Here is a 14,763-nt window from a genome sequence, read left to right as displayed (position 1 = left end):
AGTTTAGTGTGAAAGTGTGTGTTTATTTTGGTAATTTCTTTGTAATTGTAAAACTTGGATTAATGAAAGAAAACCGAAAACCACCACCTTAGGGTGGTGGCTGCCACCACCGGCCGCCGTGTCGGGTGGCAGTGTGCCTTGTCTCGATTATGTTGATTCGTTTGGAGGGTTTGAAACCCTAATGGGCCCAAGGAAGCCCTAATGGGCCCAATAAGAGTTAATGGGCTTAATAAAACCTTAATGGACCCTAATAAAACCCTAATGGGCTTAATGACATTCTAGTGGGCCTAGTAGGCCCAATAAAGCCCTAATTAACCTAGAAGCCCAACAAGTTAATAAATGGGCTAGTCTTTGGATTGGAAAACACTAATGCCAATTAAACCCTAATTTTGAGAATTAATCGGGACGCAGACTGAATTATTTAATAACTTGGAATATTCATTAATAATTATTGGCAAAGATTAATCTAAGTAATATTGGACTTAATGGATTAAATCCTTAAAGGATTAAGTCCTTAATGGGTTAAGTAAGAAACACTTAACCATAATCATCATTTTATGTGAAACCCTAGTTTCACTTGGGCCTTTAGTTGGGCCTTTTGATTGGGCTTTGGTAATTGATTTATTATTGGGCCATCCAAGGTTAATCAAATAAACTAGAGTAATTAGTTGGGCTTTAGGGTAAGGCCCATATGAAGGATTAGGCCCTATTTGGAAAATTAGGCCATAAATGGACTATAGTTTAGGCCTAGATGGTTGTATGATATTAGGCCCTTAGAATGAGACATGTTGGACTGGACTGAACAAGTGGGCCTTAAGGGAAGTCCATGTAGAGGTTTGGGCCCAATTTGGAAAGTTGGGCCATGTGTTGGGCTTTGATCCCTAGTTGACTTTGGGCTTATGGAATGGACCTTGTGTAGCACCTGGTTTCCGGTATGTGAATTTTATTTGAGCATTGCCCTAATTTAGCCTTGGACTCGGCGAGTCATAGGGTCCGACTCGCCGAGTAGGGACGAGACTCAGGACACGTTTAAGTGGGCGACTCGGCGAGTCCATATCTTGGACTCGGCGAGTCACCGCTGCTGGATGAAACCCTAAGTTTCAAGGGTTTGCACCCTATTTAAACCCTCATTCCGCCCCAACTCGTCCCCATTCACCCCCAGAACTCCCCCAACATCGTTTTCCCTTGTTTCCTTGAGAGATTGAGGTGTTCTTGGTGTGTTCTTGAAGGTTTTGAGGAGAAAGAGGAGTAGATCAAGAAGAGGAGAAGGAGATCAGCCATCTTTGTGTCATTTCAACATTTTCCTTGAGGTATATCTCGTTTTCCCCTGTTTCTATGCTTAGGATGTCATTTGGGACACTCTTGAGCAATTCTCCAAGCTTGTTTGTGTTTAATGACTCGTAATAAGTGGATTAACCTTTAGATCTAGGCAAGATTGAGCTCCAGGAGCTCAGATCTGTGAGCTTTATGGCCCCATGTGGCTTGTTCATCCTAGATCTACCCTTTTGAGGCATTTTACACCCTAAAATCCACATTAGTGAATATCCACACGTAAAGTTGGAAACTTTACGTGTGATTTGTGTCCTAGAAGTCCAGATCTATGAATGGCATGGACTGAAATCGAGTAAATCTGTGTATTTGGTGGATGCATGGCGACGACTCGGCGAGTCGTATAGGTGACTCGGCGAGTCTGGTCGCGAGTCACCGATTTGGTCCCTTCATCATGTGTCAAGTTGAGCCATGAGTCACAGGGGGTGACTCGGTGAGTTGGGAGATGAACTCACCCATGTTAGGACTCGGCGAGTCAATGCCCTGACTCGGCGAGTCCAAGGCAATCTTCATAGATCAAGAACAGACTCGGCGAGTTGTTCATACAACTCGGCGAGTCTTAGCATAAAGTGTTCATCGGATGAAGATGAACTCGACGAGTTGTTCATACAACTCGGCGAGTAGGATGAAGGAGTTGAATGACAGTTAGAAGGTGAACTCGTCGAGTCATAGCCCGACTCGACGAGTAGAACCAGGGACCCAGGACAATGGTTTGCTAGGGACTCGGCGAGTGGTGATCCACTCGGCGAGTCGGGTCAACTGAAAGTTGACCCTAGCATTGGCTTAGAGCTAAACCAGGGGTAAAATGGTCATTTTACCTAAAGGACAGTTATCAGTGTTTGATTGAGTATGTTGTGGGAATTGCAGCCGGAGGACTCCCGGAGCAGCAACAGTCAGTTAGTTCCCGATCAGTTCAGCAGCTACTTTGAGGTGAGTTACCTTCCAGTAGCAGTGGGTCTAAGGCCACAATGCCGACCCACCAGTAGGAGATGTATGATAGATGATTGTCTTTGTGATATCATCTAAGTTTGCTACTACCTGATATGTTATATGCTAGCATGATATGTAGTATGTGATAAGTAGTAGAGTTTGGTTGTTAGGACCGAAGGGTAGTCAGACACCCCAGATACGTCTGACAGTATGTGATGATATGTTTGCATGCTGGCTTGTTATGTTATATGTGATCGTAGTAGTAGGGGTTGAAATAGTCCCCGAGGATCGGTTGTTAGGACCGATGGGTAGTCAGCACCCCAGAATGGCTTGACATGGGTAGTCAGCACCCCAGAATGGCTTGACACGGGTAAGACGGCACCCCAGAATGGCCGTATGGGTAGGTCGGCACCCCAGAATGGCCGTACCGGGTAGTCATGCACCCCAGAATAGCCTGGCAGTACGTATGTTATGTGTTTGTTTGGTATGTGGTACGTTGGGGGAACTCACTAAGCTTTGTGCTTACGTTTACAGTTTTGTTTTCAGGTACCCCTGCATCGAAGGGGAAGGAGCCGGCGCGGTAGCGGCACGTCATACACACACTCTTCGGTTTCCGCATTTATGAGATTTACTGGGATTATACTCTGATATTTTGATGGGATGTATGGTTTGACTTTTTAGAACATGGTTGCGATGTGTTATGGTGTGAACAAACAATGTTTTTATTTATTAACGTTTTCTAAAGTAATACCTTAAAAATGAAATTTTCGGACGTAAAAATTAGGTCGTTACACCTTGGGCTTGGGAAAGCCTAACTAGGGGTAATGTAGTAATTATCCAAAGTATATATGTGTAGTTTTGTAGTGGAACCTAATTATTAATTGGGTGATGTTTTGATATTGACAGATCGGGAATCTGTCATCCAACAGCTGGAGTTTAGTCTGTGGAACTTCAGCAATGCGAGATTGTGTCTTCGGGGCTTCAGTAGTGTGAGGTGAGTCCTCTTCCAGTAGGAACGAGTCTAAGACCACAATGTCGGCTCGTTTATATATTAGTAGTACTGGACTCTAGTAAGATATCGGGCGGTGCTCGATGCAATGGTTTAGTTTACATGTTATATGTTATATGATATGTGTTTTAGCTTATATGTTAGATGTTAGCAATTCCGGACTTCGGTCCGATGCAGTAGTTCAGTTTGCTTGATGTCTTCGTGATTCAAGCATGTCCTTGTGTTATGTGTTCCGGACTACGGTCCGATGCAGTATGCAGTATATGTGTTCATGTTATATGATATGATTATGCTATGCTATGTTCAGTCAGTTTCCGGACTTTGGTCCGATGCAGAGGGCAAGGCCCTGATTAGTTCCGGACTTCGGTCCGATGCAGAGGGCAAGGCCCTGGTTAGTTCCGGACTTCGGTTCGATGCAATTTCCGGACTTTGGTCCGATGCAGAGGACAAGGCCCTGGTTAGTTCCGGACTCCGGTCCGATGCAGTGAGCGAGGCCCAGTATGTGCTTATGTGTTATTGTGTGGTATGTGGTAGTTTTGGGAGACTCACCAAGATTCGTGCTTACAGCTTTCAGTTTTGGTTTCAGGTACTCAGTTTTCAAAAGAGGAGCTCGGGAAGATTGCAGTGCACACACCATTTGTTTTAACCTAGGATGTTTAAACTCTGATATGCTTGACAGTTGTTATAATGTTTTGAGATACATAGCTTATGATTTTTACATGAGGTTTATCGACTATGGTTTTTATTATTAAATTAAACGAAATTTTCAGATTTTTTGGGACATTACAAAAATAAAAATAACCAAGACCGAAATAGAAAGAAACCGAACATTTGGTTTTTAAATTTTCAGAACCCGGAATTTGCGGTTTGGTTTCGTCCTTGGAATGAAAAACCGAACTAAACCGATTTATAGTAACACTTAAAAGTATTTGTTTAAATAAATATATTGTAAATAAAAATATGTATAAAAGAAACATAAGATGCAGCTTGGTTAGATGGTTTACGCTTTGGAAAATGAAATCTAAGGTCATAGGATCGAGCCTTGTCTTAAGAGTGAATATTAATTTTTCTAGCTACCATCTTAAGCGTGAATATTATTTTTTCTAGCTAGTAGCCAGGTGCTACCCCTCAAAATCATCCGAGATATTTAAAAAATCATGTTTCATAAGTGTTACTACTTGTCAGGGACGGACCGAAGAAGGAGAGAATGGGGAGGTGCCACGACGGTTCAGAAACGAAGAGGTTTCAACTGTGTCCAAACCAATACTCTGGTTTGTACCTCCAAGCTTCAAATGAAGATGCCCCATTAATTAAGAGATGGAGATAAAGGTAAACTGGATTTCTCCAATTTTGAATCAAAGTTAACCCTAAGTTCTCCAAATTCAAATCAAAGCTATAAGGTAACCCTAATATGATTTCATAGTTCTAGCCTTCTAGGTTTTTAGATTTCTCATTTTGGCCTACACACGTTATTTTCATCATTTTATATCCACATTTGTTTTCATCATTTTATATCCACATTTGCTAAATCACATTATGCTCTGTTAGTGGTTATGTGTGTAACCTATCTTAACACTTGATTTCTAGAAGTTCTGTCCATGAATAGATATTTACATTAGATATCCAACTTGCAAAATCTATTCCTCTACTATTTTAAGTGAAACAGATGTTGCACAATTAGGTCTTTCAGATTTATATTTCGTCTATCCCGATTCGATCTAAGTCACTTTGCTTTTTCAATTTTCAGTAATTGCTTCATCTTTTACACCTTTTAATTTGGTGAATAGAAACATAAGGCATGATGTTTTCTTGGAGAAGAAACATATTTTATAAATTCTTAGTGTATTAGTCAGTAACCATACAAGATTTTGTTGGAAATTTATCCTTAAATTTGTTACACTTCTTCCAAGTGCTTAATGCATGCAATTTGATTATAAAGGAAGGAAATCAATAATCTTATCTGTCTCTCTTTTCTATCATGGGTCTAGCTTTGTCATAGGTATGTATAGATTTAAATGCGGTCTTTGAATTTTGCATGCTAAGTTGTAATAACACAAATGTTCTATCATCTAATCTAATAGGATTATCAGAGTTATTTCTAAAAATTTACAAAATTCTATTAACTAATAAAAATAAAAATATTTTATATCCCAAACATAGTCATGGGTTTATAATAAAAGCATACATACAATTCGAAACAACAAGGAAGTAAAACCTATTCTAAGTCCTTGTACTCTAGTCTTCACTTCTAGAACCACCGTTGTTGCAACCAAAAACAGAAAATATCTCTACAACATCAAACAACAATGTCTAGTGAGTTATATTCTTTCTATTTTCATGTTCATATACTCTTTTTATCTTTCATACTCTAATTTTTCTACTTCTCTTATATCTCATGCTCAACATCTTAAACTCTTCTCTCATGTCATATACTGTCAATCTTTTCTCATCTCATTGCATCAATCTCTATTCTTCTATCTCTTCTCATGCCTCAACATTCTATTATATCATTCTCGTACTCTACTCTTTATTATTCTTCTCCTACATAATACGATTCTATTCTTCCTAATCATTTAACTCATCTATCTTTCTTATCCACTTCTCAGGCTCATCTTATACTTCCCATATTTTCTATATATGTCTCTACCTCTAGCTCTTATTTATCCTTATCTTTCTATCTACTTTCTCATCTCATATTTCCTCTACTATTCTCTATGCTCTATGCATGCTTGTCTCTTGCTCTTGCTTTTGCATTTCATACTTCTTATATCGATCCCTCATGGATCCCTCTACAACTTCTTTCTTCTCTTGAATCCCTAACGGATTCCTTACTCTTAATCCATCATGAATTATTTCTAAGTCCTTAAAGAACTTCATTACCGTGTTCCACCCGTGGAATCTTTTCTCTATATTTTCTAATCATTACATAATCTTTAATTCCCGCATGAATCATCTATTTACATCCCAAAATGGATGATATATATGTGTTACCTAAGGAACCATCGTCTCATTCCTAAAGGAATCATAATCTTGTCCCCAAAGAAATCGATATCTCATTCCTTAAGGAATCATAATCTTGTCCCCAAAGGAATGTCTATCTCATTTCCAAATGAATCATAATCTTATCTCTAAAGGAACATCTATCTCATTCCCAAAGGAATCATAAACTTATCCCTTAAGGAACGTCTATCTCATTCCTGAATGAATCATAATCTTGTCCCCGAAGAAACATCTATCTCATTCCCAAAGGAATCATAATATTGTCCCCGAAGTAACATCTATAACTCATTCCCGAAGGAATCATCTTTCTACACAACTCTAAGTCTATTATGTGACTCATCACGTAATGCTTGTCTCACAAATATTTTATCTCTTTATCTCATCAAGAGATCTTCGATTACACTTCTAGTACTTAACTTATTAAGTACTTTGTCTTTATGTCTAGTAACATAGAGGTATTCTACATAACACCATCATGTCTAGACATATTTACATACACTTATGTTTATATTATATATAATCATTCTATATCTTTATCAAGCTCTCTTAGGTATACATAAATACATTTTCTCATCATCTACTCTTACATGAGATTATATGACATATAATCAAATACTTTCTTTATATACTCTTAAGGGTATTGCTCATAACACTCTTGTTCTTTCTCTATAAATCTCTACATACTTTGGTTATACACACATGTTCAGATACATGATCTTAAGTGTACAACCATAAGTACATGATCTTACTTAGAACAGTGTTGCAAAACTTGGCCTAGGGTACCGATTAATCGGAATCGGGTAGGGGTCGAGGTGCGTAATTAGGAATCGGCCAAAAAACTCGGAATTGGTCAAACTCAGTCAAAATAGGTAAAAATTGGTCTAAATCAGCTCCAACTTTGTCAAAATTGGAAAAATTCATAATCGACCGAAGTTGGAAAATATCGGAAAAATCGTAAAAAGTCGAAAATTGTGACTTTTTTTTAGAAAATAATGTATATTTTTATTGATATTCATCTATTTTTTTTATAATTTTAAAAAACTTGTTATATCTTTTATGTATATAATTTATCCAAAAAATAATTTCATATAATTTATTTAATCCGAGTACTACCCGCCTAGACCGAATGCTCGCTAGTCGCTAATCGGCCACCCTGGGAACGCCTAACGAGTTTTGCAACATTGACTTAGAAACATAACACATATAATCATCTTCTTTCTTTCTCTTAGTCATGCTCTGATACATGACTCTCACATTTAAACATACACGCACGCACACACACACACACAGACACACACACACACACACACACACACACACACACACATATATATATATATATATATATAAACATAGAGATAAATATAGAGAGAGTGTGTGAGAGTGAGAGTTATAGCTTACCTTGCTAGTTACTGAAGACTAACTACCCCTTCTTGGCTCTTTTCTTAAATTAATGCATCTTGGCTCATCATCTTGCCCAAGGCATATTCATATAACATTTCAAGTTCCTTAAAACATGCCTTAGCCTATTAAGAGCTTATCTACTTCTTAATGTCGAGATGATCACTTAATTTATCATAATTCTAACATTTCATTCTCTAAATTCAATCCAATCATTGAATTAAGCATCCCAACTTCACAGTTTACACATATAGATTTCACCATTGAAATCAAACATAAATCTTGTTCAAAGGTTCTAAACACTACTAATTACATCAATTAACAAGCTTCTTAAGGGTATTCATTCATATTTAACTCAATTTCATTAATCACCATTACAATCCTAAAATCTTAAGTTAAAGGAGATGATTAACTCATAAGCTTTTGATGTCTAATCCAAGCCACAAGCACCCATAACCACCACTTGACCCTCCTTGATCCTTCAAATTTCCAAAGGTCCTTTATAGGGGTGTTTGGGGATGCTTATGACGAGAAAGAAAGGCAACATCCTTTAATTATGATGCGTAACCACTCCACAGTTACATGCTCACCACGTCGCATCAACTATTTGACCCGAGGCCAAAGACACTCGTTTACTTGCCACGTCATAACCATCTTCTTGCCACGTCGTTGCACTCTTTCTCAAGGGAATTCTACTTTGGTCACCATGTCGTGGCACCCATATACCACACTGTGGGGAAATGTTCATTGTCATTCTTTATTGCGAAGAAGAATAGCCACGAAGTGGAGATTTATTCACCGTGCCCTTATTCTGATTTGACAACAATCCCTAGCTCATTCCATTCCAGCCTTGGGATATATTTCCTTCAATCTTCAATCCTTCATAACTTTTTTGTTACTAACCCGTTTTCGATGTTCTTTATATCAACACAAGGTATGAACATACTCTATACATATGTTAAGTCATATCTAAATGAATTAATACGATTGTTAATCTATTAAGTTACAAAGTTGGCACAAAAAGCATAAAAATACAAATTTCACTTTTTTGGCCAAAATGCATCTTCTCATGTAGTATTTCGCTTAAACTTACTCATAAAACTTCTTCTAAGTGACTTAAACTTAGCTTGGCCATATTCTAAGTTACTTAAACATAGCTTGGCCATTTTCATGAAGTTGCCACTTCCTATTCTCATTTTTTTCTCATAATTGACCATTTTACCCTTTTACTTAATAATTGACTAGAAGTCTAACTTTTTCTAAATTTCAGGTTCTTACAACCCCCTATTTAAGTCATTTTTACCGGCTAACTTGGAATAGTCGTTCATAATGACTGAATCTGTACAGTTTAACAAGGTGAAGGGATAAATATGGAGGAAAAAAAAAAAAAAAAAAACTCAATGACCAAATGTATGCAAATCGAAAGATATATTACAAAAAGAAAAATAAACCACTAAATAGACTTACATGTAAACAAACTCAAATGGATAAACACAAATAAACATAAATCTTCAAAATAAAATTTTTAATAGTTGCTATTCAAAATTTCTTATATGTTGATCATACATAGCAAATTACTTATAATATTTTTAAGAAATATATTGACCATATTCATAGTTTTAAGTAAACACATAGAAAAATCTTGTTTATATTCGTTCAATTAATAAATAAACAAGGATAAACAAAATTATGAATTGTTAAAAAAGAAAATTGATTAGATATTCTGTGGTTTAGTTTGCCAAAAATTTATCATTATGAACTTATAACTAAAATTCTGAAGTACCGACAACAAAATAGTAATTTATGCTGAACAATACGATAAAAAAACGTTTTTGCACCATCTTAATTTCTAAAATCAAAATGAACTTCTAAATGTTTTAGTTTGAGAAATTAGGAATTCGAGAAGTTTTATTTAATATGAACTCAAATGTTTAATTTAATAATAGTTAATTTAACATATACGATGGCAAATTAAAAACTAATTTTAATAACTGAAAGATCCATCGGAGATCTGCAAATCTTAACAGGCTTTTCGTTACTTTCTTCATACTTCCTTATCTATTGATCTTATTATTGTTGGTTAGTTTTTATGAATAATGATATGATTATTTAGCTAATATTGATAAAATCGATGTTAATTTTTTGTTAATTTGTAGCTGTGTATGTCTATAGAATGAGTTAATTACGAGATAACATTCGAATTTTATTGTTTATCGAAATTACAAAAAAGGTATTGTTCTTCCAGACATTTCATCAAACATATAGTGAACGAACCAAACACAAAAAAGCACATTACATCAAATTCATGTAGAACATTCTGTGGATTTTTCTAACCAGATATCTCAATGGACTTCACATCGGGCTTCTTCACTTCTTCTTTGGGGACAGTAATTGTGAGCACTCCGTTTTCCATGGCTGCTTTCACCTGATCCATCTTAGCATTCTCCGGCAACCTGAACCTTCTGGTGAACTTCCCACTGCTGCGTTCCACACGATGCCATGTATCGTTTTTATCTTCTTTCTCGACATTTCTCTCTCCACTAATTTGCAGGATCCTGTCATCTTCCACCTCCACCTTTACTTCTTCTTTCTTGATCCCAGGAAGATCGGCTTTAAACACATGGGCTTCTGGGGTTTCCTTCCAATCCACACGGGTGTTTACCAACGCGGAGGTTTCTCTCGAGACATGATCAGACGAAGATGAAATCGGGAAATCTTTGAAAGGGTCCCAGATGTCGATTGAGAATGGATCGAAGATGCTGCTTCGTCGGCCACCGAAGAAACTTGGAATGATCGACATCTTCTATGTTTATCTGAAACTGTTGTAAGAAGAATTCACTTAGTTTGATTTGTTGGGATTTTTGCTGATTTTGGTTTGGCATTTGTTAATGGGTTGGGATTATATAGTATATGCTTAAGGGATGACGAGAACTTTCTGGATGAATCCTTACGATCGATAATCGTTTGCAGGTTTCGAGAAACTAGAAACTTCTCCATTCTTCCGTGGTCACAGGGAAGGGGAAGTTTACATTACTTCTAAACTAGGTTATAACCCCGAGTGCTACACGGTTCGATAAAGTACAGTATCATACAAACTTTACAAATTATAGTCAATAATCAAAGATTTACAAAATTAAATACAAACTTTACAAATTATAGTCAATAATCAAAGATTTACAAAAAGTTAATTTTATAAATTGTTTTTTATTTTGTTCGTAACTGTATCATCGTTATTTTAAATTAATATGAAAAATGGTATGAAAATATAAACAATGTTCTTTAAGTTTAGAGTAATGATAAAATGATCATGTTATATAATGTAATATAAAATTTAATAGATTGAAAAACACAAAAACAATCAATCATGAAAATCACATTGATTAGTATAAAATAAATTACAAATCAAAATGATGACTAAATATGTGTTATCAATAGCTGATAAAAATATGTTATAAGGAAAAAAAAATCATACCATTTTTCATAAATTTTAAACATGTCTTTATACACAATATAAGAAGTTGTACTTGTAAGTCTATGATTTGGATATAAAATTATTAGTTTTACTCTGGTCACGTGTAAAAACAGATTGTGTAAAGCTCATTAAAAATATATTTTTATTCAAAAATCTTTTAAATTTTTTACTCATCAAAAGTAAATTATCACTTTAATAAAATTATTAGATATATATAAAAATAATAAAAATGGATGGATTCATATGAAAATCATGGAACGGATGACTTATTAAACAAACTTACCACTTTTTTAAATGACTATCAATTTCCTAAGGTGTCCTATTGTTAATAGTGAATTTTCTTTTAAAAAATGTCATCTCCTCAAAAAGATTTTAAAAGAAGTTAAAAACATTAAAGTAAAAAGATATAATAACAAGATTTGGACGTATTTCTCAATTTATGATATATTTTGCATCGTGTAAACGTATTTTTAATCTATGAATATAATCAGTCTATTTCCTTTTCTTTTCATTCCATAAACATTTTCAAAAGTTTATAACGTGTTATAATTAAACCTTATTTTACTATAATTGTTTTTCTTTTCCTTTTGGACAAACAAATTTTCCACTAAATCGCACCACATAGTTCACATTATAAGATATCCCACTTGATCAGAAGGGATTTTAAAATTTTAAACTTATTTAGTTATAAAGTTTCTAAGTATGTTTGCTCCTTTGTTGTTGGCGCACACAGGGCATTAAAAAGTCTAACAATTGAGTGAAGTGAGCATAAATCCACCACGTATCTTATTCAGACTAAATTGGAACAATAACTTTATGAAATTTGAGAAAATAAAAAAGAAACTCAACAGAGAATTAAACATTTTTACTTAAGAATATGAGTTGAGTGAATTATTAAAAGTTAACACATTTAATTAAAAAAATACAACAAACATTGACATTTTCATGACAAAAGAATAATAATATTTACCTTTCGGACTTCTCCATGGAATAGTAAAATGACCACAAGGGTAATTTTGTAACAGAATAAACTATAAAGCACAAACAGAAGGTTAAATGCATAAAAGAGCAACCTTCATTTCTTAGCTTAATTAGCAACATACTTTATAGCACCAAAAAGTTAAATGCATAAATAGCAACCTACTTTTAAACAAACAGCCCCTCATCCAGTTTGATTAAATAGAAACCTACTTGTAAAAGAAACAACCCATCAACTAATACGATATCAGTTTAAAGAAACAACCCTCATTTTATAGCAACAACAACCTAATTTTTAAAATAATCTGCCCTTAATCAATGTTGTATCAATTTAAAAGAAATTTTCTATCATCCACTTTGATTTATTAAAAAGATGGTAAACGACATCATTTGTATTAATATCAAATTGGATAGTTTATAATGAAACATGAATATAAATTCTTTGTTTGTGCTAATATTTCGCCCATGCAAGTATGCTTCTATAGAAGCATGGCAGAGAAAAGGATTATAACCTCTTTAATAATAGTTCCATGTTATTAGAAATGATATATTGACACAAATATAGAGCATTCTTGGGTAGCCACTGGGACCATTGATTGGGAACATAATTCCATATACCTCGGCTCCATAAAACTATATGTAGTTTGCCTGAGTTATAGAATTCTTACTTTCTCTTTTTTGAAGAGATAGTACATCTTTTGGACTTAACTCTCTAAATATAGCCATAGGTTCATCAATATGATTGGCATACTCACTGCAAACTGGAAACACTAATTATGTCAAAAAAGTTGTAACAAATCTTGAAAGACAGAAAGCAAATAAGTACCTTAGGCAATCGAGGTGTCTAGAACTAACACAGAGAGTTCCTAATGAATGAAATAGTGATATAATGACATTGGTATGATATTTGAGATTGCTCAACATCTCTACACATCATAATGTTGAGATGTCAGGGGCTCAAAGTGACAGAAAAGAAAGGCTCTATACTTCAATAAGAAATCCTAAACCATGCCAAACCACCAAAGGTCATGTTGGAAAACTTTCAACCTTGGAGACATACAAAATACAAAAGATTTAAAAAGAAACATGGTAACATAAACATAAAAATAAACATCACTATTCAGATCAAATCCATTTGATTTTATTCATCCAAATGTAGTTACAAAGCATAACAGGACAATACGTACACATAATCTTACAAACACACATATAGACATATGCATATAGATTAATCGAAAAATCAATGAACCAGACTTACTTTAACACAAGAGAGCGTGTATATGTAGGAATTAGACGGCCTCTTTCACAAAAAGCAAGGAATTGGACTTACTTGAGGTCTGAAAGAACAATGATAGATTAATTCTTGAGAGTGACATTTCCTCGAACACCTGGTAGACAGACTTTGCAAGGCAGATTTTGCAGGGTTCAATCTCTATCCCGGCCTCCATGATAGCCGATTGAGATGAAATGGGAGATATATAGGAGCATCGTAGATATGAAATTATGTATGGAGAAAGGTAGATATGGGTTTGTTCAGAAACAACATATATTAAGCAGTACGATGGTTAAGGTGGATTTTTAGGTAATCTGTAAATTGATGCGATGATTTAGGAGTCGATAAATTGAATATGAAGGGGTGCGTGTCGAGATTTACCGGATCCGGATTTGAAATTTGATTTTTAATTTAATCTAGAAAGGAGGAACCATAAACGCGATACTGAATTTGAGCGGGAAAAAAAGCAGAAGGTTAATATTAAGAGGCCACGTGGCAAATTGAGGTCTAAGAAAATGACAAGTGGAAAGTCTAGGAGTCTTTTATTAGGATTGAAGATTATTACCCACAAAATTATATAAATAGTCTGTATACTTATTAAAAGTTAAAAACTCAGTTTTTATTAAACTTTTTAACAAATATCGTCCATGTACATAAATGATTACTTTTAGTTAGACCGTTTAATTTTGGTTGTTAGTACCAGGGTGATTTGGTGATAGTAAAAACTGAATTTGTGATATGAGTAAAATAAAAATTATTTATGTAATTTTGTCTATATTGTATATTGTATGTTTATAACTTTTCAACGCTTTACTTTATTTTCACACATTCATTTTGGACGTTACAAAAATTTATTTTCACTCGTCCATTTAGCAAACTTTCGTGTTTATCAACTTGCAGTATATATTATTTGACTAGTTTATAACATGTGAGAACCACGCTTATAAAATTAATAAAATTTTACATTAAAAAATCAAAAATATTAATAAATTATTTTAAATAAATTATTACCTAAGAGATATTTTTTTAGTTATATAAAATTATAATAATTGATTTAAATAAATATGTGAAGTTATATCACCTTATAATTTGTATTAATTTAATTTTATTTTTTAATCTAATGTTATTAATTTAATATAATTAGAATGAAAAAAATTTAAAATTTGAAATTTAAAATGGAGAATTAATTAATAATTTAATGTAATTTAAGTGAAAATTTTAAAATTTGAAATTTGAAATTGATAATTAATAGGTTGACAAGTGGCATAATATGTAACATACAATATTAATTATGAGTTCTAATAGTATGACACTTGGCAAGATGAGAATAAAACTATTTATTAGAATTATAATAAGGATTTTCTATAATAA

General features: G+C 34.2%; 1 protein-coding gene across 1 annotated transcript; it reads right to left on the bottom strand.

Annotated features, from left to right (window-relative positions):
- Positions 1–9,851: 9,851 nt before the first annotated feature.
- On the bottom strand, positions 9,852–10,698 carry LOC145048200 (17.3 kDa class I heat shock protein-like). The gene has a single exon (XM_078996636.1). The coding sequence runs from the start codon at positions 10,467–10,469 to the stop codon at positions 9,999–10,001; it is 471 nt and encodes a 156-aa protein (XP_078852762.1). The 5' UTR covers positions 10,470–10,698; the 3' UTR covers positions 9,852–9,998.
- Between the last annotated feature and the right edge of the window lie 4,065 nt (positions 10,699–14,763).

The sequence above is a fragment of the Lactuca saligna genome, chromosome 5 (genome assembly GCF_052625555.1).
Source record: "Lactuca saligna cultivar CGN05327 chromosome 5, ASM5262555v1, whole genome shotgun sequence".
Lineage (NCBI taxonomy): Eukaryota > Viridiplantae > Streptophyta > Magnoliopsida > Asterales > Asteraceae > Lactuca > Lactuca saligna.
Note: the sequence above shows the minus strand (reverse complement) of the source record. Positions and strands in the feature narration are given on the sequence as shown.

Coding starts and splice junctions, on each gene's coding strand:
- LOC145048200 (XM_078996636.1), bottom strand. CDS start 10,469: ATGTCGATCATTCCAAGTTTCTTCGGTGGCCGACGAAGCAGCATCTTC.